General features: G+C 41.3%; 1 protein-coding gene across 4 annotated transcripts in view; it reads left to right on the top strand.

The window, feature by feature from the left end:
• csnk1a1 (casein kinase 1, alpha 1) overlaps positions 1–9,212 on the top strand; it is a 58,402-nt gene extending 49,190 nt beyond the window's left edge. For all 4 annotated transcript variants that reach the window (XM_038795577.1, XM_038795578.1, XM_038795580.1 and 1 more), the window contains one exon: positions 7,752–9,212. In XM_038795577.1, the coding sequence (XP_038651505.1) occupies positions 7,752–7,759 (8 nt within the window). In that variant the 3' untranslated portion in view covers positions 7,760–9,212. The remainder of the gene's footprint in view (positions 1–7,751) is intronic.
• Positions 9,213–24,758: the final 15,546 nt, after the last annotated feature.

Raw genomic sequence — 24,758 nt, forward strand, 5'->3', positions numbered from 1 at the left:
TAATAACCATGGAATGCAAGGCAAGTAATTCTCCCGAATATTTTGTCAGGCCATGTGAAATACCGTAGGGCTGTTAGTCGTGTCCAGGTGTACTGTTGCTGTTGGACGGTAAAGGCGAACTGTGGTTGAACCTTGGGTGCCAGTGGCACCAACCAAAATCCATTGGCCATATCTATAACTGAAACCATTTATGTTCCGGTGTTAGAGCATTAAAAATAGTTGAGGGGTCGGCGACCTTCCTGTAATTGGCGGTCAGATGCCATTGGGTTTTCGTACTGGCCATACGGGGCTGTTGGAGGAGCTGTGTTTTGACCAGTACGCCTTGGTCCCTCAGCCCAGTGGGCAGTTTACAACCTGTAGCCGAGAGGTAAAATGGTTTTGAACAGTAAGAGCAAAAGTTAATTCTGCGCCTGTTTTCAGGTGACAGTCTATATCTTGATCACCCACCCTCGTACAATCCATCTCCTCGCTGTTTGATCAGTGCCAGGAGAGGTACTAGGTGAGCAAGGGTGGACTCCCCTAGTTTTTTGTAACCTCCAGTAATTCCTTCTGTTGCTGTGGTGTAAGCTGCTTGAATCTTTCCCATATTTGTCGTCATCTGAGGGTGTGCCTGGTTTATGTGTTGGGTTGTTTCCCTGACGTCCCCTCCTCGCCCTTTGTCTTTGCACCTCCTGGCCCAGTGGCCTTGCCTTCTGCAGTAGTGACATTTTCTGGGACATCTGCCTTGTGTGTTGTTAGGATCCTTGGGTTTCCGCACTGCCTGCGTGGTTCGGAGTTTAGCTCCTATATCCCGGTTTAGTTGGTTACATCGATCCACTAATACTGCAAAATTCTGTTTCTCAGCCTTCCCAACGGGCAGGGTGATCTTCATTTTTGACAATTCTGGTTTTAATCCAGCGACGAGGGCAGCTTTCATGGGCCCAAAAATGCTCTTGTCCATATCCTCGGGTCCTTCGTTGTTCAGTCCCGAGTGTTCCAACCAGACAGATCAAAATCATTCATCATACTCTTAACACTTCCTCCGCCCTTTTTGCTGTCAAATTGCGATCTTACCCCAGTCTGTTTTTGCTGGTCTGAAAACTTGTAGCCAGTGCTTGATTGCGGCCCCTCTGGCCCCTAATAGCTGTTAATCGTCACCGAGGGCGACTTGAACCTCTTTATTTTCTTCCCCTTCCATCTGGATACCATTACTGTCCGGACCTGTACCCTGTCCCACGGGTGGAGATGGTCAATGCCCTTTAAACTTTCAAGCTGTTCCCATGTCTTCATTTCCCCTTTCTTGACGTGTGGTAATTCTTTAGACCATTTATCAATTTTTTCCCATGTCTGCTGGGACATGGTGAAAATGTTGGGCGTATTTAACTTTAATTGTTTTCTCGCCACATTGGTCAGTTTCTTGTGGCTTAATCTTAACCCGTTATTTCTTCAGCGGGTTGAGTCGTGTGAGGAGAGTTCCTTCTCTGAACTACTTTCTCAACTTGAGGATTCGGAATCTGTTTCTGGACTGGCTTCGCGTAACTGTGTTTTTCGCAGTTCCTCTTCTATTTTCTCCAGGCATGGGTACAAATTGGACATTTTAGTCGTGGGTGAATCCAAGGGATGCCCCTGGCCTTTTCGGTTATGCTATTGGCTCTTCATGCAATTTTTTCTTAAATTCCTTATTTTCAGGCTTGCATTCTTTATTTTCCACTTCTAACTTTTCCAATCAGGTTTTCCCTTTCTTAAAATTTCACAGACTGCCCTCAGCTGCTCCTTCGCACCCTGCCCAATGCAATCATGTTGGGATTAACTCATAATTTTGATTTGCTGTTGAACCTGGCTCATGGTGACCATTTGGTTTGTTCCTTTTCTTTCTTGTGGGTTGTTTTTCCCCAGTCTAATATCTTCCAAGGACCATTATCCTATGGAAATACCAAATTTTTCCTCAATCTCGGTACAGGTTTTGGATGAGTCAAACTGCTGCTCTATATATTCTTTTAATTGCCGAAGGATCCTGTTTCAGAGTCCAGTGGGGCCTTCCTGCCTTCGACTGTGGTACGCAACTGTGTTGTTCTTTTCCTCTCCCATAATGGTGATTCTTTTAAAGGACTCTAGCCATGGGGCTTTTGAGCCAGGTCAGTATATCTGTACTTTATACTGCCGAATTCCAGACGTATGTTTGGTACTTGAGCCAACTACCAAACTGGAGAGGTTTGGGGTCGCATTACTCCATCTAAACAAGTGCCAAGGACTTTTTTTAATAAAGAGGTGTCCTTGCCTCCAGGGCCCGATATAGGTCTGATGTCCAGATCTATGGTTCCTTTTCCTCCAGCGGCCCTGCTCGCAGTGCCAAATTGTAGGATCTCATTTTCCAATAAGAGTCAGGGTCCGATGGTAGGTTGAGATTGAGTTTATTGCAAAACCTAGTACAATTTCAAATGTAAAAAAGAAAAATTAAAAAGCCCAGAGGGGCAAATGAAAGAGAACAAAGAGAACCACACGCACAACGAGACAAGCTTTCGTATATATGTAGAATTTGGGTCACTTTGTCCCCCATTGGCTTAAAAGTTCCGAATTGTGACTCCTGCTTAGTGCTCCATCTCAGCATTTTATACCAGCATTTACACTTGTATCTAACTTACTGGCTGTGCTTATATTGTTAGATTGGCCAATGTCCATTAGGGAATCAAATCTGCCATGCTTACCTGGTCTGGCCGACATGTGACCCCAGACTTGCAACAATGTGCTTGACTCTTGACTGGCCCCTCAAGGGCAATTAGGGATGGACAATAAATGCTGGCACAGCTCTCGATGTCCATATCCCATGAACAAATTTTTAAAACAAATTGTGGTTTGGATTCTGAAAAGATGATGTGTTCCCACAGTTTCAATATTTTAACTTGAGTTTAGATATTTCCCCACACCTTTTGATTATTAGCCTTTTTGATGTGAGAAATTATAATCATCAGTATAACAATTTAATTGTGGCGTAAACTCCTTGCTCTTGTGTTCTTGGCCACATCTACTAGATGACATTATCCCAAATGTCATTTTGACCACCTTGTGTAGCTGGCCTATGACCTTCAATGATCTGCTGCCATGCTGTGCTACTAAATGCTTTTTGGTGCCCTGAAATTATTCCATGTCCTGTTTGCTCTTCCCAATACCTCGTTCTCCTACAAACAAATTTTCATTTTAATTTCCATTGTAATTTTGTACCCATCTGAGCATTCCATTGGCATCTTACTGCAGCTGACAGTCAAAATGATTGGTATGCACCATGAAAAGCAATGGACATAATACTGCACCCTGCAGAATCCCACTGTAATTGGCCATCCAGTCACAAACCCACCAATGGACCCTTCACTCCTACCACTGAACCTACTTTGGATCCACTCTGCCACTTTTCCTTGGATATAATGGGCTTGTACCTTTCTGACCAGTAACTGTGGGACCTTGTCAAAAAGGTTGCTAAAATCTATGCAGTCTAAATAAAGTATACTACTGTCATTGTCCCTCCTTGTTACCTCCTAAAATGTTCAATCAAGTTAGTACAACAGCTTTCCATGCTGATGGATCTTGATTAATCATGCCATTCTGATTATGCTGTTCCTCAATTTTTCTAATAATTTGCCTGTCGCTGAGCTAAGATGACTGTCCTGTAATTACTTAAGTCTACCCCTTTCTCCCTTTTGCAATAATGGTACAATGTTGGGTGTCTGACACACCTGCAGTTGGAGATGATTGACAAATGATAGAACCTGCACAATTTCCTTCCTTCCTTAACAGCTGGGATTCATTTGCCTGCTGAAAGATGCTAAACCTAACCATTGTTCACTTTTCGCTATCTTAAGCATTTTGCATATTTCTTCCTTATAACTAGTGTCTGCATCATCCCCCCCACCCCCTCCCCATATGAAAACAATGCAAAGTGTACGCTAAGAGTTATGCCCATGTCCTCTGCCTCCATATTAAATTCACCCTGTTGGCCTCTCAGTCCCTATTTTTCTTTTGGTTATCTTTTTACGCAGTTATGAAGCATTTTTTTGTTTTCATTGACTTGCCAATGTTTTTTCATGCCTTTTTGCTCCTAATTTTTTTTAAAATTCAACCCTATCTATGCTCTCAGGCTTTGAGGTCTTGGTACTTGAAGTAAACTTCCATTTTTTTGGCATTTACCTAATCGGTATGCTCCTTGACATCCAAGTGGTTCTAAATTTGGCATTTGCATACTTTTTCTTTGAGAGAACATTTATTCTGAATCCTCTATCTGCTCCTCACATGCCCCCAATGAGTTATCTTCAAGTTGTTTTCAATCTACCATTACTCAATCACACTTTGCCAAAGTAAATTTGGCCTTTTCCCCAATAGAGGATTTTAACTCCTGGTCTATCTTTGTTCTTTTCCATATCAAGCTAAATTTATGACCACTGGTGCCCTTTGCTCAGCTTCATTTCCTAAACCTAAATCCAGATCTGCCCCTTTTTCATTGTGCTCCTTGCAGTGGTGTCTGTGTCACTGGAAGTAACCCTAGCTCCTCAAAACTGATCTGCAACACCTTATCCCTCTATTTCTGAATGGTTGGCACAGATCGGAGGCATGACCTCTGTAAGATCCTCTAAGATTGCTGGGAGATTAGAGGACTGGGAAATCTTTAGGGGGCAACAGAAAGCTACTAAAAAAGCTATAAAGAAGAGTAAGATAGAGTATGAGAGTAAACTTGCTCAGAATATAAAAACAGACAGTAAAAGTTTTTACAAATATATAAAACAAAAAAGAGTGGCTAAGGTAAATATTGGTCCTTTAGAGGATGAGAAGGGAGTTTTAATAATGGGAAATGAGGAAATGGCTGAGGAACTGAACAGGTTTTTTGGGTCGGTCTTCACAGTGGAAGACACAAATAACATGCCAGCGACTGATAGAAATGAGGCTATGACAGGTGAGGACCTTGAGAGGATTGTTATCACTAAGGAGGTAGTGATCGGCAAGCTAATGGGGCTAAAGGTAGACAAGTCTCCTGGCCCTGATGGAATGCATCCCAGAGTGCTAAAAGAGATGGCTAGGGAAATTGCAGATGCACTAATGATGATTTTACCAAAATTCACTAGGCTCTGGGGTGGTCCCGGTGGATTGGAAATTAGCAAACGTGACGCCACTGTTTAAAAAAGGAGGTAGGCAGAAAGCAGGAAATTATAGGCCAGTGAGCTTAACTTCGGTAGTAGGGAAGATGCTGGAATCTATCATCAAGGAAGAAATAGCGAGGCATCTGGATAGAAATTGTCCCATTGGGCAGACGCAGCATGGGTTCATAAAGGCAGGTCATGCCTAACTAATTTAGTGGAATTTTGTGAGGACATTACCAGTGCAGTAGATAACGGGGAGCCAATGGATGTGGTATATCTGGATTTCCAGAAAGCCTTTGACAAGGTGCCACACAAAAGGTTGCTGCATAAGATAAAGATGCATGGCATTAAGGGTAAAGTAGTAGCATGGATAGAGGATTGGTTAATTAATAGAAAGCAAAGAGTGGGGATTAATGGGTGTTTCTCTGGTTGGCAATCAGTAGCTAGTGGTGTCCCTCAGGGATCCGTGTTGGGCCCACAATTGTTCACAATTTACATAGATGATTTGGAGTTGGGGACCAAGGGCAATGTGTCCAAGTTTGCAGATGATACTAAGATGAGTGGTAAAGCGAAAAGTGCAGAGGATACTGGAAGTCTGCAGAGGGATTTGGATAGGTTAAGTGAATGGGCTAGGGTCTGGCAGATGGAATACAATGTTGACAAATGTGAGGTTATCCATTTTGGTAGGAATAACAGCAAACGGGATTATTATTTAAACGATAAAATATTAAAGCATGCCGCTGTGCAGAGAGACTTGGGTGTGCTAGTGCATGAGTCACAGAAGGTTGGTTTACAGGTGCAACAGGTGATTAAGAAGGCAAATGGAATTTTGTCCTTCATTGCTAGAGGGATGGAGTTTAAGACTAGGGAGGTTATGTTGCAATTGTATAAGGTGTTAGTGAGGCCACACCTGGAGTATTGTGTTCAGTTTTGGTCTCCTTACTTGAGAAAGGACGTACTGGCATTGGAGGGTGTGCAGAGGAGATTCACTAGGTTAATCCCAGAGCTGAAGGGGTTGGATTATGAGGAGAGGTTGAGTAGACTGGGTCTGTACTCGTTGGAATTTAGAAGGATGAGGGGGGATCTTATAGAAACATTTAAAATTTATGAAGGGAATAGATAGGATAGATGCGGGCAGGTTGTTTCCACTGGTGGGTGAAAGCAGAACTAGGGGACATAGCCTCAAAATAAGGGGAAGTAGATTTAGGACTGAGTTTAGGAGGAACTTCTTCACCCAAAGGGTTGTGAATCTATAGAATTCCTTGCCCAGTGAAGCAGTTGAGGATCCTTCATTACATGTTTTTAAGGTAAAGATAGTTTTTTGAAGAATAAAGGGATTAAGGGTTATGGTGTTCGGGCCGGAAAGTGGAGCTGAGTCCACAAAAGATCAGCCATGATCTCATTGAATGGCGGAGCAGGCTCGAGGGGCCAGATGGCCTACTCCTGCTCCTAGTTCTTATGTAACACTCCATTTTGCAGCAGTCTCCGCCCATCTGCTGAAACCTTCATTACTTCGAGACTTGATATTCCAGCAGCCCAGCTGGTCTCCCATATTCTACATTCCGTAAACTTGAGGTCAAAATTCTGCTGCCTGTATCTTAACTTGCAGCAAGTCCTGTCCTGCTATCATCCCTCTGCTCACTGGCTGGCATTGGCTCCTGATCAAACTGCATCTTTTTTTTCTATTTTGAGTACCCACTTCATTTTTTTCAATTAAGGGGCAATTTAGCATGGCCAATCCACCTACCCGGCACATCTTTGGGTCGTGGGAGTGAAACCCACGCAGACACGAGGAGAATGTGCAAACTCCACACTTGTAGTGACCCGGAGCCGGGATCGAACCTGGGACCTCGGCACTGTGAGGCAGCAGTGCTAACCACTGCACACGGTGCTGTCTGATCAAACTGCATCGTGATTTTTAAAATAAATTCTTGTCCTTGTTTTCAAATCGATTCATGGCCAACATCTGTCGCCTTCTCGAGCACCACAACCCTCAAATATATGCACTCCTCTAATTCTGGCCTCTTTTGCATCCGTGATCTTAATCACTCCACTAGTGGCCACACCTTCAGTTGCCTCGGTCCCATACTCTGGAATATCCTTTCTACACCTCTACCCCCTCTGCCATGCTTTCTTCCTCGAAGGCAATAGGTCAACCTTTTGGTGACTTGACCTAATATCTACTTATGTGACTCCTTTGTCATACTTTCTTTCAAAATTTATCTGGGGAGCTCCTCAATGTTTTGTTGCATTAAAGATGCTAATTAAAATGCAGTTGTCTCATGTAATCTTGCCAGATATAAACTTAGACTTGTCTCTTGCCTAGAAGAAAAATATTCTCTGACTACTTGAAAATCCTCTTTCCTCCTGCTGACATTGCTTTAGGTGTTCCTCTTTAACATTCACACTCCCTTGCCTGTTAAATTTATTTGTTCCCTAATGAATTGCATGGAAGAGAATTGGTATACTTCATATGAATATGGTAGAAAGTAATGCTACTGACCTTTTCCATATATGTATGTTGAGAACTATATAGTTAATAGAAACAATTTTGGTGCTGAAATGTAGTCAAAAGTATTCATACAGGTTATTATGCAATTAATGAAATGTGCATCTCATTGAGTAACTTGATCATTTTATTTTCTACAGGTTTCTGATCTCGAATTTGAAACGAAGGAGCAAAGCAGCATGTGAGAGCAGGTTGCCTTTTGTCACTCCCCTTCTGATTTTTGTTTCACATGTACATGCCGTTCAGTGGACAACCATTTAACTGATGAATTAAACTCTACTGGATACAGCAGACTCTGGGAAGAGCATATTAAAACTGTACCTGCAACTGTAGCAGCCTTTAATCAAACTAATTCCTGGAAAAGCGCAATTTCATCTTTCAAAATAGAGCAACTGAAGCAGACTTGCTGGTGTTCAGTTTTCTTTATTCAATAAATGGGATGTAAGAAAGTGGTTGACACATGGAGAGAAAATTAACATTGTGAATTTGCCAATTTTTTTTTTGTTTCCGCACTGCTTGGAAGTTAAGGATATTTCTTAAATGGCACATGGAAGCTGTTTCGTAAGCAGTCTCTGAATTTCGGCCCAAACTTGTACTTGAAAAGTGCACTGCATTACTTACCTTTCCCTTGTATTGTGTTCCAAATTTCCTGTTGCCTAATGGAAAATGGTAAATATCTTAAGGCTGGGATTTCTCTATTAAAGCACCTGCAACCAGTAGTAAACTGATAGCAACCAAAGAATCCATGTTTTCTGTTGGAAGGACTCTGCCTGCTGTCTTATGCTAGAGTGGCATCTAATGTGAAGAAATGACAAAAGTAGTGACTACTAGATAAATCTAGAACTCTGCATTAAGTATATTGTACTTGGTTAAAAGAAAAGCTTAGTCATCGCAAGCTTAGCTAACAACTTAAGACCTTGTATGTAAATTGCTTAGATAGCATTGTAATCACTGTATACATCTACTCTGACCTGAGATTTACGGTGTTTTTGGACGTCAGCTTTTTGTTTACATGTTAATTGAATAAGAAAACACAGTTCTTATAAAAGAATAGGGTTATTTTATATTGCTGTGCTGAATTTCCCTGTTTGCAATGCAACTCCCCTCAACTTTCACTTTTTTAAAAACAAATCAAACTTTCAAATGCCAGTTCATTTAAAAACGTTGCATTTCTTCACAGATAGCTTTAGATTTGTAGACGGATGTACCTTTCTCCTTTTTTAATACGGTGGTTATTTTGTAATTTTTTTGGGGCGGCATTAGCTTTGTTCTTGCTGCAGTGAATTGATTGGTTATAGAAAGAATATGTATCCAAGATGGAACCTCTGCAGCTACTAAGCAAATACCATTGTATATTCAATGGCTGAACTTTGGAGTTTCTTTGAAATTTAAAAGCGCGTTGGAGGTTTTTTTTACTTTTGATCTTGTAAAATGAATGAAAATTACTGATGTTTTGCAGTCAAGATGTACAGTGCAGAAATGGCAACTGTTGCTGGCTGTGATTCTGGCCCAGCTGAAATCTTTTATTGCTGGAAGTACTTTAACAGTGTAATTTATTCCTTTTTAGCATGTAAGAATAAATTAAAAATTACTTGTCGGAACCACCTGACCAGTCTTAGTTTTTGCCAATTCATCATGCAAGTACTGTCAGATGTAATATTCATATTTCTAACAAACTTTTATGCATATGATCAAATTACTTTCAATTCATTTTGCTTCCTCTATGATTTATCACATGGTATAGTGATCTTATTCCTCCCCTACTCTTGCCTGTTAATCTTTGGAGCAGATTTTGTAAGGAAAGGCAGATTACTTTTATTTGCTCTGTACTTTGTGGAAGAATACATGGATAAAACATTACTTTCTAAAATTAGTTATTGGTAACATGGAGATCTTTTGAATGTATTTTATCCCTGCTGTCCTGCTTAAGTGCAATCTTCAAGCTAAATGCTTGATAATATGACTTCATATCCACCTCCAAAGTCAGCATACTTTAAATGTAGTTCCATCTAGTTTGAAGTAGCACCTCCTATGTTTTGCAGGGAGCAACCCCTGGATGTACCTGCTTGATGACCTGACTAGCATGGCCTGTCAGGGTAGGGTTGACTATCTCAATTGACTCTGCTGACAGAAATTGTGCTTCTGTTGAAATGTTAAAGAAATTTGGTGGCTATTTTCTACTTAAATTGTAAGAGTACTGCTAATGGAGAAAGTACTACCCTGAGCTTTTTCTGTTAGCAATTTGTGACTAATCGGCTCTTATAAATTAGTCCTGTTTAAAAATATGTTTAAATTTTTTTTCAATTGTTCTGGATGCACCTTCATTTCTGGAGTCCTGTTTATTTTCGATCCTGACTAAAACTTTGCAAATTCTGTTTGTTAATCTGAAGTATAATGTGAATATTTAAAAAGCAGTGACCACCTTAAAACATGCCTCTTGACATTTGAGATTTGGCTAAGTACATATCTTTGAGTTTGCAGATTGGCTCTTGGGATCAGGTGGCATTTGACATTTTAAATATTGATGCAATCTGCTGGAACCATTAGGTACTTTGCCACTGAAAAGTATGGAAATAGTTGTAAACCCTATACCCGATAGGCTCATGTGTTCAAAGCCAGAGCAATCTTGTGTTTGGTAAGATGCTTTTTAATGTAGGTGTATTGCTCCTTGCATCTCTCTTTCTATAAAACTTAAGGCCTAGCCATTGAGGGAAAAGTGGCAATTGCTAATTGAAGAATATTTTTTTAAATCCTGAATCGCATGTGAGGTGATAGCTAAATAGAGATGGTGATTTCTTCTAACAATGCAATGAATTGTCAAAAATGCTGAAAATCAAACAGTGAAACTGCCAAATGGCAATTTTTCTTGTTGAGACTGAGCTACTGCTTAATCATTTATTTTTGATCTACTCTAGTTAATTTTTATCATTATTTTTCAGAATGAGTGTACAATTATGGGTTTTGTATATCAAATATCTGTATATATTGGGATATTGTGACATCTAAGTGAAACAGTAATGTGTTTGCCAATCAGCTTTCAATTTTTGAAGTGTACAGCTGTATTACTTCTGTTGCATCTATTTGAAAGTCTGAAATAAAATACAAATTTTGAATTAACATGAAAGGAATCAGATATTAACCTGTGAAAATTCATAAAATTGTTGGTGGCCCAGTGAATATTAACTTGTAACCTAGGGCAAAAATCCAGTTGATTGTGATTCTCGGAAAACAAAAGTGTGCCAGATGCATGTTTGAAGAGTCACATGACTACATGAAAGTATGATTCCGGACATCATTTGAGTTGTTTCCAAAATGTGCTGTTGGTCTTGCTGACAACTTATGCTGCTTGTAGTGAGGTATTACTGCTGTGCAAAATGGTCACTTGGTCATATTATTTTTCTGGAAATTATACTGACAATTTGCAGTTCTTTTTATAAATGGGTTTCTCTCCCTACATCGGCAGTTATCTGAAAATGATCCCAGATGAGAAATACAGATCCATACGAAAGTTAAACTAGATTATAGGAAGTAGCTGTCCAGCACATTGGAAAGATTGTTCGTAAGTTGTAGTAATTCAGAAGGTTCACAAAACTACTTTCAAGGTGCCAGATGGATTTGTTAAAGAAGCAGCATATTTGGTTATATCCAGAACTGTAATTCAGGGAATTTGTTTGCCGGAAGACATTGATCGGGATTCTCCGTCCCGCCGCACCTGTTTTCTGGTGCGACACACCCCGCCGACAACGAGATCCTCCGTCCCACCAGTCGGCCAATGGGGTTTCCCATTGTGGGCACCCCCATGCCATTGGGAAATCCGTGGCCGTGAGTGTGCTGTCGGCAAAGCGGAGGATCACGCCAACAGAATCCAGCCCTTTATCTGTCATTCCAATAGTTTTGTGATATTAACTAGATAATTGCTTAGTTGCTTGTGATAATTAAAATTAATTGTTGCTGAAGTCATTACATTGTAAAATACAAATTCTTTAAAGTTCTGTGCATGATATATATTTACTTGAGTGGCATAAAATTTCTTGTGTAATTTGTGAAAGAAATGTTTTAAGAATGCATCTGATTTTTCACCTGGGCATGGAAGGTATATTTTGATAAGTATTCTGAAATAATAGGTGGAGGTTATGAAGGGCATAGATTCTCGAATTGGCTCGACATCTTCAGGATCTACATCATTATTCCATGGCACCTTCAAGGTCATTGGGACGACTTTCCATCTGGCATCAGACATACTTTGCACTGTCTCTCAACTTACATGCTGCATTTCTCTTTTCTCCATTCATTGACTTGAATGTTACTTTTGTTGCTGCATACTGATATTTTATACTATTGTTAGTAGTTGACATTGTTTCCCAAAGTTAGACGAGGGTTTCCCAAAGTTACAACAGAGCATTTCAGGTGTGTCAATATTTACTGCACCAGTAATGCCTCATTTGTTGAACTATTCTAGTTCAATTTCTGTTAAAATAATTGTTGCAACTTAAAAGGTTTTGATAATCAAATTGTTCTTCATGAGTTTTATATTTGCAGAATTTACATGTCTTAAATGTAAAATGACTCAGTTTGAAAAACACGCAATTGGGCCATTTTGGTATTGAGAGCGAAAGTATTTTTGATTTTGCAGCTAGCAAGATTGGATTCACCTTCCACCATTACCTTTTTAATTCAAATTCTTTGGAAGCTACATCCCTGGAGTTTATCACATTGAAGGAATCAGTTTGAACCTATTAAATGTTTTTGTGATTTTGGATTATGTAAACTACAGATTGCAACATGTTTTGTAAATTAAGGGAAAATCAATCCAAACACCTAGAATTAATTACTGGTGCCTCTCAGTAACTGTACTGGGATTAGGTGTAGCAAGCAAATGCTGATGTATGAAATATTGACCAAACCGTTCCTCTTAATTTTTGGCACTAATGCTCATCTGAAATCCCACTTGGGGAAAGTGACCGTTATATTTAATTTAGAGAAATATGTAGTTTTTATTTTAAAGTGTATATATAATCCTTGTTGAATTTGGTTTACTAATTCCACTCGAGGACAACCATTCTGGAGAAACCTCCATTACTGGAAGTAAGGCAGAACAAAATCGTCCAAATTGCAGAATGAGGTAATTGGAAGGCCCTGAGTTAGTGGTTAACACATATGGGTCTGTATAATGAAACCACTTTCCCTAGACAGAATGGAGATGGTTGGTGATTTCCCCATCAATCACACATGAAAATGATAGGAATTGATTACCTATTCAGGCAATCCGAGGCATTTGCCCTATGGACAAGAAAAATTAGAGCAGTGCTGCTAAGGGGTAGAAGAGGAAGACCACGTTTTAAAAAAATAGACTCGGTAGCACTTTACAATGAAAATAAAAAACGCTTATTGTCATGAGTAGGCTTCAATGAAGTTACTATGAAAATACCCTAGTCGCCACATTCCGGCGCCTGTTCGGGGAGGCTGGTACAGGAAGAACAGTGCTGCTGGTCTGCTTTAAAAGCCAGCGATTTAGCCCAGTGTGCTAAACCACCCCCTGTCGATAAGATTGTTGATTACTTTTCTATTGTACTGTTCTGGGGTTTTTAAGACTTTTGAATGCAACTCTGCAGTACTGTACTCATCTAGCAAATTTTGTTTCACCTAATGGTGGTGTAAGTGGACCAAGAACTGGACATGACCTCTTGATATTTAAGATGGGGGAAGGATGGAAGACTCTTGCATCATTTCTTGTGCCCTGATCTGGAATAAAGATGAATGTTAAATGGAGAAGTTGCAAAACAAACCTGGTTTCCAGCCTAGATCTCTACCTAGCAGCCAATTAACATAATATCTGATCCAGTACTTTATAAGGCCCATGGTTCTGTGCAAAACATCACACTAGAAAAGCAGTCAAGAAAACTGAGGAGTTCTGATTCATTTCCCCAGAGAAGGATAGTTTCCAGTGGGTCAGGAGCTTTGCTATATTGCAAATGGTCTTCCAAAAATGGAAGCATTGTCAGCAACCTAAAATTGCTACGGTAGCACAGTGGTTAGCACTGTTACGTCACAGCACCAGGGTTGCAGGTTTGATTCCCGGCTTGGTTCACTGTCTGCGGAGTCTGTACGTTCTCCCCATGTTTGCGTGGGTTTTTTCAGGATGCTCCGGTTTCCTCCCACAAGTCCCAAAAGACGTGCTTGTTAAGTGAATTGGGCATTCTGAATTCTCCCTCAGGCGCCGGGGTGTGGTGACTAGGGGATTTTCATGTTAATGTAAGCCTACTTGTGACAATAATGAAGATTATTATTATTATTAGACCAAGGTTTTGATTTTTAAAGTATATTTGTGATTCAGAACCGAATGTTCAGTCAATAATTGGATGTGGCAGTTGCAAAGTCTTGATATGTAAATCTTTTTTGGTAAACTGGATAATTTTGCATTTCTTACAAAACAGAAAAAACAAAAGACATGTAATGCTTTACTGGAGAACTTTTCCACAGTGACGTAAATAAAGTTAAGTCATAGAATTTTACAACTTGTCAATGTCCCTCTGAAGTCACTCAGCGTCATCCTCCGAATTCACTATTCTCCCTAGCTTAGTATCACCTACAAATTTAGAGATTTTGCCCTCAACACCAATCTCTAAATCGTTCAAATAAATCAGAAAAAGCAAAGGTCCCAACACAGCCCTGGGGAACATCACTTTCAACTAGTCTCCAGTCTGAGAAATGCCCATCTCTACCCACCTTTTGTTTCTCTTGGCCAACTTTTAATTTGTGCTGCCAAGGACCCATCAATCCCAAACATTTCTAATTCCAACCTGCACTTTGGCACCATATCAAATGCTTTCTGAAAGTCCAAATATACAACCTCCACTGCACTACCCTCATCTGATGCCTCTGTCACCTCGTCAGATAACTCAATTAAGTTTGTCGGACATGACGTGCCATGACAAAGCTATGTTGACTATCTAGTATTAACTTATTTTTCTTCAAGTGTATATTTATCTTGTATTATGGCCTCCATCAATTGATGTCAAGCAGACAGGTCTGTTGCTCCCTGTATTATCCGTTGCCCCTTTCTTGACAATGGCCTCATTCCCCGGGACTAATCCTGTGTTCAGTGAGGCCTGGAAAATTTCTGTCAACGGCTCTGCAATTTACTCTCTTACCCCCTCGCAGCAATCTAGCATGCATCCCATCCACCCCGGCAACTTTTCCACCTGAAGTACTGCTTCAGCCCCTGAAGTGCTGCCTTTTTTAGCGCACCTCTTTATCACTAGACTGCTCAGTTGCTTAACACCCACATTTTCAACTGGGCCATTGTCACCATCCTCTATTTTGGTAAAGACATAAGCAAAGTACTAATTTAGTACCTCCGCTTGTCCCTTACGGCGTCCGCTCTACCTTCACTAATCCCTTACTATTAATATGTTTGAAGAAGATTTTACTATTTGTTTTAGCACAACCTGCCATTCTTTTGTCGTGTTTCCTCTTAGCCTTCCTTATTTCAGCATTAGCCTTTCTCCTGATTCTATTTCTATTATTATTCCGGCATGTATCATATGGCTCTTTTTTTTTTCTCCTCCGTGACCTTTGTCATCCAGGATACTCCAGCTTTGGATACCGCATCTTTATTTTTCTGGGGTGTCTATCGTATCTAGTTTGTACCATATTAATCGCTTCTTTGAAAGTCTCCCATTTTGTCGGACAGCCATTGAAACCCTACAGTGCAGAAGGAGGTCGTTTGGCCCATCGAGTCGGCACTGACCCTTCGAACGACCACCCTACCTAAGCCCAATCCCCCACAACTCCACACAGTCGTCCAAAGCCGGAATCAAACCTGGGTCCCTGGTACTGAGGCAGCAGTGCTAAGCCGAAACCACAGTGGCAGATGTTTTGTAACATTTGGGGTTACAATATGGTTCTGTAGCAGATAAAACATTTGTGTATTTAACTGCTTTTATGTAGTTTGACAATATGATTACATAGCGATATGAGCTGTATGTATTTGTGCATATTAATGTATACCTTTTACAAAGTGTCTTTAAAGTTCTTGTGCAACTTTAAATATCCCACGGTAGCTAACTGGAAATTACGTATGAAAGCATGATCCATGCAATTTTTAAAAAGACTTGCATTTATATAGTGTTTATTACAACCACTGGACGTTTTGAAATGGATGTAGGAGAATCTTATGGTGTAGGAGAAACAAAAGCTAACTTATGCTCAGCAAACTCTCAAACAGCAAGGCAACAGTGACAAGATGACAATTTTTGTGATGTTGATCAAAGAATGAATATTGGCTCGGACTGTGGGATAACTCTTCTGCTCTTTGAAATAGTGACCAAAGTATTTTATACATCGATGGCAGCCGGCCGATGGGGCCTTAGTTTACTGTCTTGTCTGAAAGGCGATACCTCTGATGCAATTTCCCTTTCGTGCTGCATAGGCGTGTCGGCCTTGATTTTTTTTATGCTTGAGCTCCGAATGGGGCTAGAGAACCCAGATCCTTGTGATTCAGAGGCAAGTGGCTAACAACTGATTCACAGCGAATACACAAAAATGAGCATAATAACAATTAAGGACAAGTGAGAGGGAAGAATGGAGTGAAAGGGCACTAAATAGACTCTAATGGGGTGTAATGTATATTAGAAATGGATGACTTGAAGTTACAAACTAGAATTGAGTCAAACAGCTCTTCATTGCGTGTAAAATCAGTAGCTTTTCTTCCATAATTGTATTAGAAACAGGTAACTGCAAAGATCTAAACATTGTTAACCATATCCGATATGTTGGAGCCAAAGGTATTCTACCGCAAATGCGTCTAATAGAGTAGCCTTGTATTGCAAGTGAACCATTTGTATTGAGCAGGTTGTTAAGTACTAGGTTGTGACCTTTAGAGTGCTTTGAAATTCCATTTAAATTTATTGGATTTTTACTTTTTGATCTCTAATCCTGTGATTGCATCTGAAGCTTGCATACAGCCCACAATGTACGTGCAACTGGAGAGCCGCACTTATGACAACAATGTGGACTTAAGTGACTGAATTAGGAAATCATTTTCAGAAACCAGTTCTACCTTTCGGAAGGTGTTTTGAATTTCAAAACTGCTATTAAACAAAAATGTACTTTTCCTCTTCTGTCTGAAACAAAAATGAGCCACTCCCTTGATCACACTTTGTGCTGATTCCATTAATTCAGTGACTGGTTGTATGCTTAAAAAAAGACTAGATACTTCCAGGGTCTTGATTCAAGCTTAATTACCATTGAGAGGGATGTGGTGAGTTGCTTTGTTGAACTGCTGCATCTGTCTTGTAGCTATACTCTGCAATGTTGGACAGGAAGTCCTGGGAATTTGATCCAGTGGCTATAATAGAACAGCGAGGGTTGTGTTGCTTGCAGGTGATGGTGTTTCCATGCATCTGCATTCCTTGTATCTCTAGAGGGGAGAATCGTATTTTTGGGAGGTGCTATTTAAAAAGCCTTGGCATATTTCTGCAGTGCATCTTGTCGATGGTAGATGATAGAGGAAGTGAATACATGGTCGGTGGAGGGAGTGAATACATGGTCGGTGAGGTACCAATCCATCAGGTGACTTGATGTTGTTGAACTTCTTGTGGGAACCACATTTGGGCAAGTGGAGACTTCCATCTCACACACATGACTTGTGTCTTGTAGGTGGTGGCAAAGCTTTGGGGCCATGTTCTGACCTGTCATGCGCCTGGACTGGTCAATGAAGACCCAAGATGTTGGTCTGGGATTTGGTGCTGTTAAATCTCATGGGAGGCAGTTTTGCCTGGTAAGGAACAAATATTACTTCTCACTAATCAGTCCAAGCTTGAATGTTGTCCAGGCCTTGCTGCATGCGGACATGTACTGCTTTGTTCTGAGGATTTTGCAATGGAACTGCACATGCGATTAAATGAACATCCCCACTTCTTAGCTTGTGATGGGGGAAACATCATTGAAGCAGCTGATGGTGGTTGGACATGGACACTGCCCTGTGGAACTTTTGCAAGATATCCTGGAACTGAGCTGATTGACCTCCAACAGTCTCAGCCATTTTCCTTCATGCAAGCTAAAACTAGTGGGGAGTTGCCTTCATTTTTAGAAGTGCTCCTTGAGGCCACGTTCATTTAAATCCGGTCTCAACGTAAAGGGTGTTCACTCATTTCACCAGAAAATCTCCCTGTAGAATCCCTACATTGCAGGATGAGGCCATTCGGCCCATTGAGTCTGCACTGTACCTCTGAAAGAGCACCCAACATAGCCCCACTCCTCCACCCTACCCCCATAACCCCACCTGACCTGTATATCTTGGGCAGTTGGTTGAAACCTACGCAGACACGGAGAATGTGCAAACTCCACACAGTCGCTCAAGGCTAAAATTTAACCCTGGTGCTGCGAGAAAGCACTGCTAACCTCTGTGCGCACTGGCATGAATTGAACACCTTTGTTCATGTTTAAACATGAGGTTGAATAAACTTGGTTGGTTCTCACTGGAACGAAGGAGGTTGAGGGCGACCTGATCGAGGTCTACAAAATTATGAGGGGCGTAGACAGTGGATAGTCAGACTTTTTCCTAGGTTAGAGTCAATTGTTAGGGGGAATAGGTTTAAGATGCGAGGGGCAGGGTTTAGAGGAGATGTACGAGGTATGTTTTTTACACAAGAGGGTAGTGGGTGCCTGAAACTCTATGCCAGAGGAGGTGATGGAAGCAGGGACGATAATAATGTTTAAGGGGCATCTTGACAAGTACATGAATAGGATGGGAATAGAGGGATACGGACCCCGAAAGTCTAGAAGATTTTAGTTTAAACGGGCAGCATGGTCGGTGCAGGTTTGGAGGGCCGAAGTTCCTGTGCTGTACGTTTCTTTATTCTAAACCAAAGCTGTAATAAGGCTGGAGTCAAGTGGTCCTGGGAGAACCCATGCTGAGCTTTGGCTGTTGTTGGTGATTAAGTGCCAGTTGATAGTACTGTCAACACCACCGTCCATCTTTTACTAATGATTGAATATAAACTTGGCTGGTAATCGCCCAGATTGAATTTTCCCTCCTTTGTTTTGAGCTTAGCATACTTAGGAATTTTCCATTTTGTAGGGTAGATGCAAATATTGCAGCTGTACTGGAACAACTTGGCTAGAATCCAGGTGAATCCTGAAGCGCAAGTATTCACTATAGTAGAGATGTTGTCCATGCCCATATGCTGTATCTGCCGCATCCAGTAATTTATTGATAAGAATGAGAACTAGGAACCGTATTCGGCACTTCAGCCCCTTGAATCTTGCTCTGCCATTCAACACTTGTAGCTGATCTCATCTCAGCTCCACTTCCCGCCTGCCTCCATAACCCTTCAACCCATTACTAATTAAAAACCTGTATCTCTGCAAATTTAAATCCCGGCATCTACTCTGAAGTAGTGAATTCCACAGATTTGCAGACCCTTTGAGAGAAGTAATTTTTTCTCATCTGTTTTAAATCTGCTATTCCTTATCCTAAAACTGACCCTTCATTCTAGATTGCCCCATAAGATAAAGCATCTTCTCTACATCTCCTTTGTCAAACCTTTTGTCATATAATCCTCAATTAGATCTCCTCTCATTCTAAATTCGAGAGTATAGGTTTAAACTGTTCAGTCTCTCTTCATAGGACAAACCCCTCAACTCTGGAATCAATCTAGTGAACCTTCGCTGAACTGACTCTAATGCAAGTAAAGGGACCAAAACTGTACACTACCCCAGGTGCAGTCTCACCAATGTCTTGCACAGTTGCAGCAACACTTCCTGACTTTTTTGTATTCCTTAAGTGGAATGAATTGAGTTGGGTGAAGACTGACATCTCTGATGGTGTGTACCTCAGGAAACAGATGGATTATCCACTTGACACAGAGAGTTGCAAATATTTCAGCTGTTATCTTTGAATTCATGTGCTGAACTCCACCCACATTTTAGGCTATAGGCCTTTTTGGGAGTTGTCTATTCCTCCCACTAGTAAATTGTCCCTTGTGATTGGCCTTTATTTCAAAGGGAATGGAGTATAAAAATAGGAAACTTCTGCTAAAACTATACTAGACACTAGTTGGACCACACCTGAAATACTGTCAACATTTTACGTCTCCTTAGCTAAGGAAAAGAGAGTTGGTTCACCAGGTTGATCCCGAATGTGGAGGGATTTTCTTATGAGGAGAGGTTGAATAGATTGGGCCTGTACTAATTGTAGTTTAGAAGAATGAGAAGTGACCATATTGAGACATAGAGAATTTTCAGGGGGCTTGACATGGTAAATGGTGAGAGAAGTTTTCTCTGGGAGAGTCTAGGACCAGAGGGCATAATCTTAATAAGGGGTCACCCATTCAAGACAGATGAGGAGTTTCTTCTCTTAGATGAGTGAATCTGGATTTCTTATAGAGGCTGGGTTGTTAAGTATGCTCAAGGCTGAGATTAGATGGATTTTTTTAATCAGTAAGGGAATTGAGGGTTATGGGGATAAGTGGGGAGTGGGGGGCGGAATCGATTGAGGATTCTATCCTATCAGCCATGATCTCATTAAATGGCGGAGCAGATTCAGTGGGCCAAGTGACCTACTTCTGTCTTATGGTCATTCATGGCATGATAGGACAGACTATCTAGATCGGAGGGAATTCATGGCATGATAGGACAGACTATCTAGATCGGGTCCTTTGGTTGTGAGTTCTATTTACTACATGGAGAGATGAGTGACTGCCCTTGATGACAAGGCAGCATATGACCAAATGTGGTATCAAGGAGCTTTGGCAAAACTGGAGTCATTGGGAATTGGTGAGAGTGGAGGGACACAACAAATGCCTAGTACAAAAGAAGATGGTTATGGTTGTTGGTCAATCCTCTCACTCCCAGAATATCACTGCACGAATTCCTCAGGGTAGTGACCTAGCCCCAACCATCTTCAGCTGATTTGACAATGACCTTCCCTCGATAAGGTCAGAAGTAGGGATGTCCGTAGATGATTGTGGGGTGTTCAACACCATTCCTTAAGCAGTTCATGTCCAGATGCAGCAATCCTGAGCAATATTCGGGCTTGGGCTGATAGGTGCAAGTAAGATTTGTGCCATAAGTGCCAGGCAAGGACAATCTCCAACAAGGGAGAGTTTACCTTCCATGGCATTCAATGGCATTACCATCACTGAATCATCCACTATCAACAACCTGGGGGTTACCATAGCAACCAAATAAATACGGTGGCTACATGAGCCGATCCAAGAGTGGGTATTCTGTGGCGAGTAACTTATCTCCCGATCCCCCAAAGTCTGTCCATCTTCATGGCAGAAGTCAGGAGTGTGAGGGAATACTCCCTTGCCTAGATGAGTGCAGCTCCAATATGCTAGAATCTTGACACCACCCAGGACAAAGCCCATTTGATGAGTACCCTGTCCACCATTTTCAGCATTCACTCCCATCACCATTGATGCACAGTAGCAGCAGTGTGCAATCTACAAGTGCACTATAGTAACTCGCCAATGCTCCAATTCCCTCCAAACTTGTGGCCTCTCCCACCAAGGGCAACAAGATGTACGAGAACACCTAAAAGTTACCATTCATATCACCCCAGCCTGAGTTATAGCTATATTGCTGGTCTTTCACTGTTGCCTTGTCAAAATTCTGGAACTCCCTAGCAACCCTGTGAAACCACCTACACCACATGGAATGCAGTGGTTCAAAAAGGTGGCTCACCACCATGACCTCGAGGGCAATAAATGCTGGCCTAGCTAACTACTCTCTGATTCCGTGAAAGAATACATTTAAATGTTGCTACAGCTGCTTAATATGGAAGTAGTCCTTTGTGGCTTTGCAGGTTTGCCACTAATTTTAATTATACCTGGTGCTGAACCTGGCCTATATTCATTCATGGTTGTCTTTATGATAGATTGTGGAATATGCTGTAAGGGTACAGATTGTGGTGGAACACAATAATGGTGCTGATGGCCCTGAGTACCGCGTAGAATTTCAATTTTGCACTGCTAGATCTATTCTGAATATGTCCCATTTAGTGTAGTGATAGTGCCACACTACACACTGGGTAGTGTTCTCCGTGTGAGCACATGACTCACAAGAACTGTTCAGTTATCACTCTCACCTCGTATCTGGTAGATATAGCCTTCAGGACTTGGGCAGCACGGTAGCATTGTGGATAGCACAATCGCTTCACAGCTCCAGGGTCCCAGGTTCAATTCCGGCTTGGGTCAATGTCTGTGCGGAGTCTGCACATCCTCCCCGTGTGTGCGTGGGTTTCCTCCGGGTGCTCCGGTTTCCTCCCACAGTCCAAAGATGTGCAGGTTAGGTGGATTGGCCATGATAAATTGCCCTTAGTGTCCAAATTTGCCCTTCATGTTGGGTGGGGTTACTGGGTTATGAGGATAGGGTGGAGGTGTTGATCTTGGATAGGGTGCTCTTTCCAAGAGCCGGTGCAGACTCAATGGGCTGAATGGCCGCCTCCTGCACTGTAAATTCTATTATTTAAATAGAAATAGTACGGTGAAATATACAAAAATAGTACTAACTGAGGCACTCCTAGTGATTGACATTGAAATCAGCAACCCAGAGTATAATCTGCCCTTGCTATCTTGGCGCTTTTTTTCCCAAAGTGATGCTTAACATTGAGCAGTACTGATTCATCAGCTAAGAGAGAGCTGAAGATGGCAATTAGCTGGAGGCTTCTTTGCCCTGATGCCGCAAGACTTCTTGAGATCTGATGTCAATGTTGAGAACTTGGATATACTCCAACTTGACTGTATACCACTGTGCTTCCACCGCTGGTGGATCTGTCCTGTTGGTCATATTGAACATAATTGGGGAAGAACTCGGACATTGGCTGAAGAATATGGCTGTCGGGCTGATTAACTTGTCTGGGGAGCAGCTTTCCCAAATTTGGTGCTAGTCCTCAGATAGTCCTGGGAGGGCTTTGCTGGGTCAACTGGGCAGACTATGCCTTTATTAGTGTGTCCCGTGCTTGACTCATTGTCAGGCAGCGCATCTTATTTTATTAATCTTTTCTGTGCTGGTTTGATACAGCTGAGTGGCTTGCTAGGCCGTTTCCGGGGTTGGTTTAGCACACTAGGCTAAATCGCTGGCTTTTAAAGCAGGCCAGCAGCATGGTTCAATTCCCGTACCAGCCTCCCCGAACAGGCGCCGGAATGTAGCGACTAGGGGCTTTTCACAGTAACTTCATTGAAGCCTACTCGTGACGATAAGCGATTTTTATTTTCATATCAGAGAGCACTTTAGACTCGACCACCTTGCCTCGGGTTACATGTGGGCCAGACATGGTAAGGGTGGAACGTTTGCTTCACTAAAGGACATTAATGAACCAGGTGGATGCAAAAGTCTGTGAATCTGTTTTTTAATCAAATCCAGAAAATTTGATGTGTTTTGGGGATATATTCACGAGACCATTAAATTTAAAGGATTGGCCCAGAGCACTGCAGCTCAAGTGGAATATGAAATGCAAGTGAAAGAACACTATTGTTTGCACAAGAGTCATGTAGCATTTAGATTTAAACTATATTTTGAATTTTTAGAAGGATTTATGCCATAAAAAGTATGTTCACTTGTTCATAACTTCTAAAATTTCACATTTAACAAGTTCAAGTGCAAGGAGAAATTAGGATTTTATATTTTTGCTAATTGTTGGCATATACTGTGACCAAAGAGGAACTGAAGACTTGCGGGATGGATATGAGGGGTGAGATTCTCTGACCTCCCAGCTGCATGTTTCCCAACAGCACGAGGCGGCGCACCGTTTGCTAGCGACTGAATTCTCAGCTCCCGCTGCTGTCAATGGGAATTCCCATTTGAAGCCACCTCGCCCTTGGGTGGGGGTCCACTGCTGGCAGGACCAGAGAATCCCGCTGCCAGCGAATAGCTGGAGAATTCCAGCCAAGATCTTGACAAAGGCAGTGTATGCTGAAGCTAGACCTGTGAACACCAGCTTCTGTCACCCTTGGAAGAGAAACCAGTATAAAATTTTCCCCAGACCAGCAGGGCATTGTGGTAATATTACTGGAATTTTATAGATTAAAAATCTAGGACTGTTGCCATCAAAAAGAGTTTAGTTTCAGGTTTACTTGAGCCAAAATCATTTGGGCAATGGTTTGTGAGAAGTACTGTGTAAACCTATTCTTGTGTGTCTTCGAATGTTACTTTCTTTTTTAGACCGCATATGTTTAAATTTAATATTTTAAATCTTCAAGTGTCCTGAAACTTATCTTGACTTCCGATGCCGCCTCATAATATACAAATAACAAACCATTGTGACAGCTGATTCAATTGTGATTTGGGCAGACTGGTACTTTCCATCTGCCACAGCATAAGATGTGTGAAGTCCAATGTGATGCTTTGTTTGGAAATGGACATTGGATAATTCCAGTAGTTTTCAGAATTAAAATATTTTTTATTTGGCAGGGCATCAAATTTTCCTAAACTGGTAAAGGTACTATCAAAGGCTTGGGCAGTTGAAATTTATCTATGATGGTGATGCAACTTCATGGGAACCAAAATATTTAGTCAACACAGGTCCAAAATAGCTTGCTCTCGATCAAATATAAATTCCCTCAGTGTTCATGTTTTGAGACTGGTAAATATATTTTACTCACATAATTCAACATTTATCTTAACACTGAATTTGTATTACATAAGTGTAATATAATCTGTCACTTCTCTAATAGAGCAATGGATTTCACCATTTACCGCAGCTTGTAGCTGAGTGTGTATTTGGTGTCTTTATAATGTTGAATAACTTAGATTTCCACTTTTCTATTGCTGAAAAAAGACATGTCGAAGCTTTTCAACTTGCATTCATCAGGACATTTTGAAGAATATCGATTATACGGGTAAAAAGCAGCAATTTTATGCTGGTCCTGCAGAAGCAACACGAGTGGTATTTACCACTAACCGGTTGTTGCCGTCAAGGCCAAAAATAAATTCTGCCTATCTCTCAAATTATAATGTGGTACATGAATTTCATTGCTAGTGTAGGTGCACAGGCTGTACGTCCCAAAGGCTGATCGCATCTATCTCAGCAGCTGCTCACAATGGACAAGGTACAGACCATACCCAATGGGTCTGCGTGCACAAAACTCAAAACACTGTCTAACAACATATGTGATTCTGCAATTGGACAACATTTTGCT

This window comes from Scyliorhinus canicula, chromosome 4, assembly GCF_902713615.1.
Source record: "Scyliorhinus canicula chromosome 4, sScyCan1.1, whole genome shotgun sequence".
NCBI classification, from domain to species: Eukaryota; Metazoa; Chordata; class Chondrichthyes; order Carcharhiniformes; family Scyliorhinidae; genus Scyliorhinus; species Scyliorhinus canicula.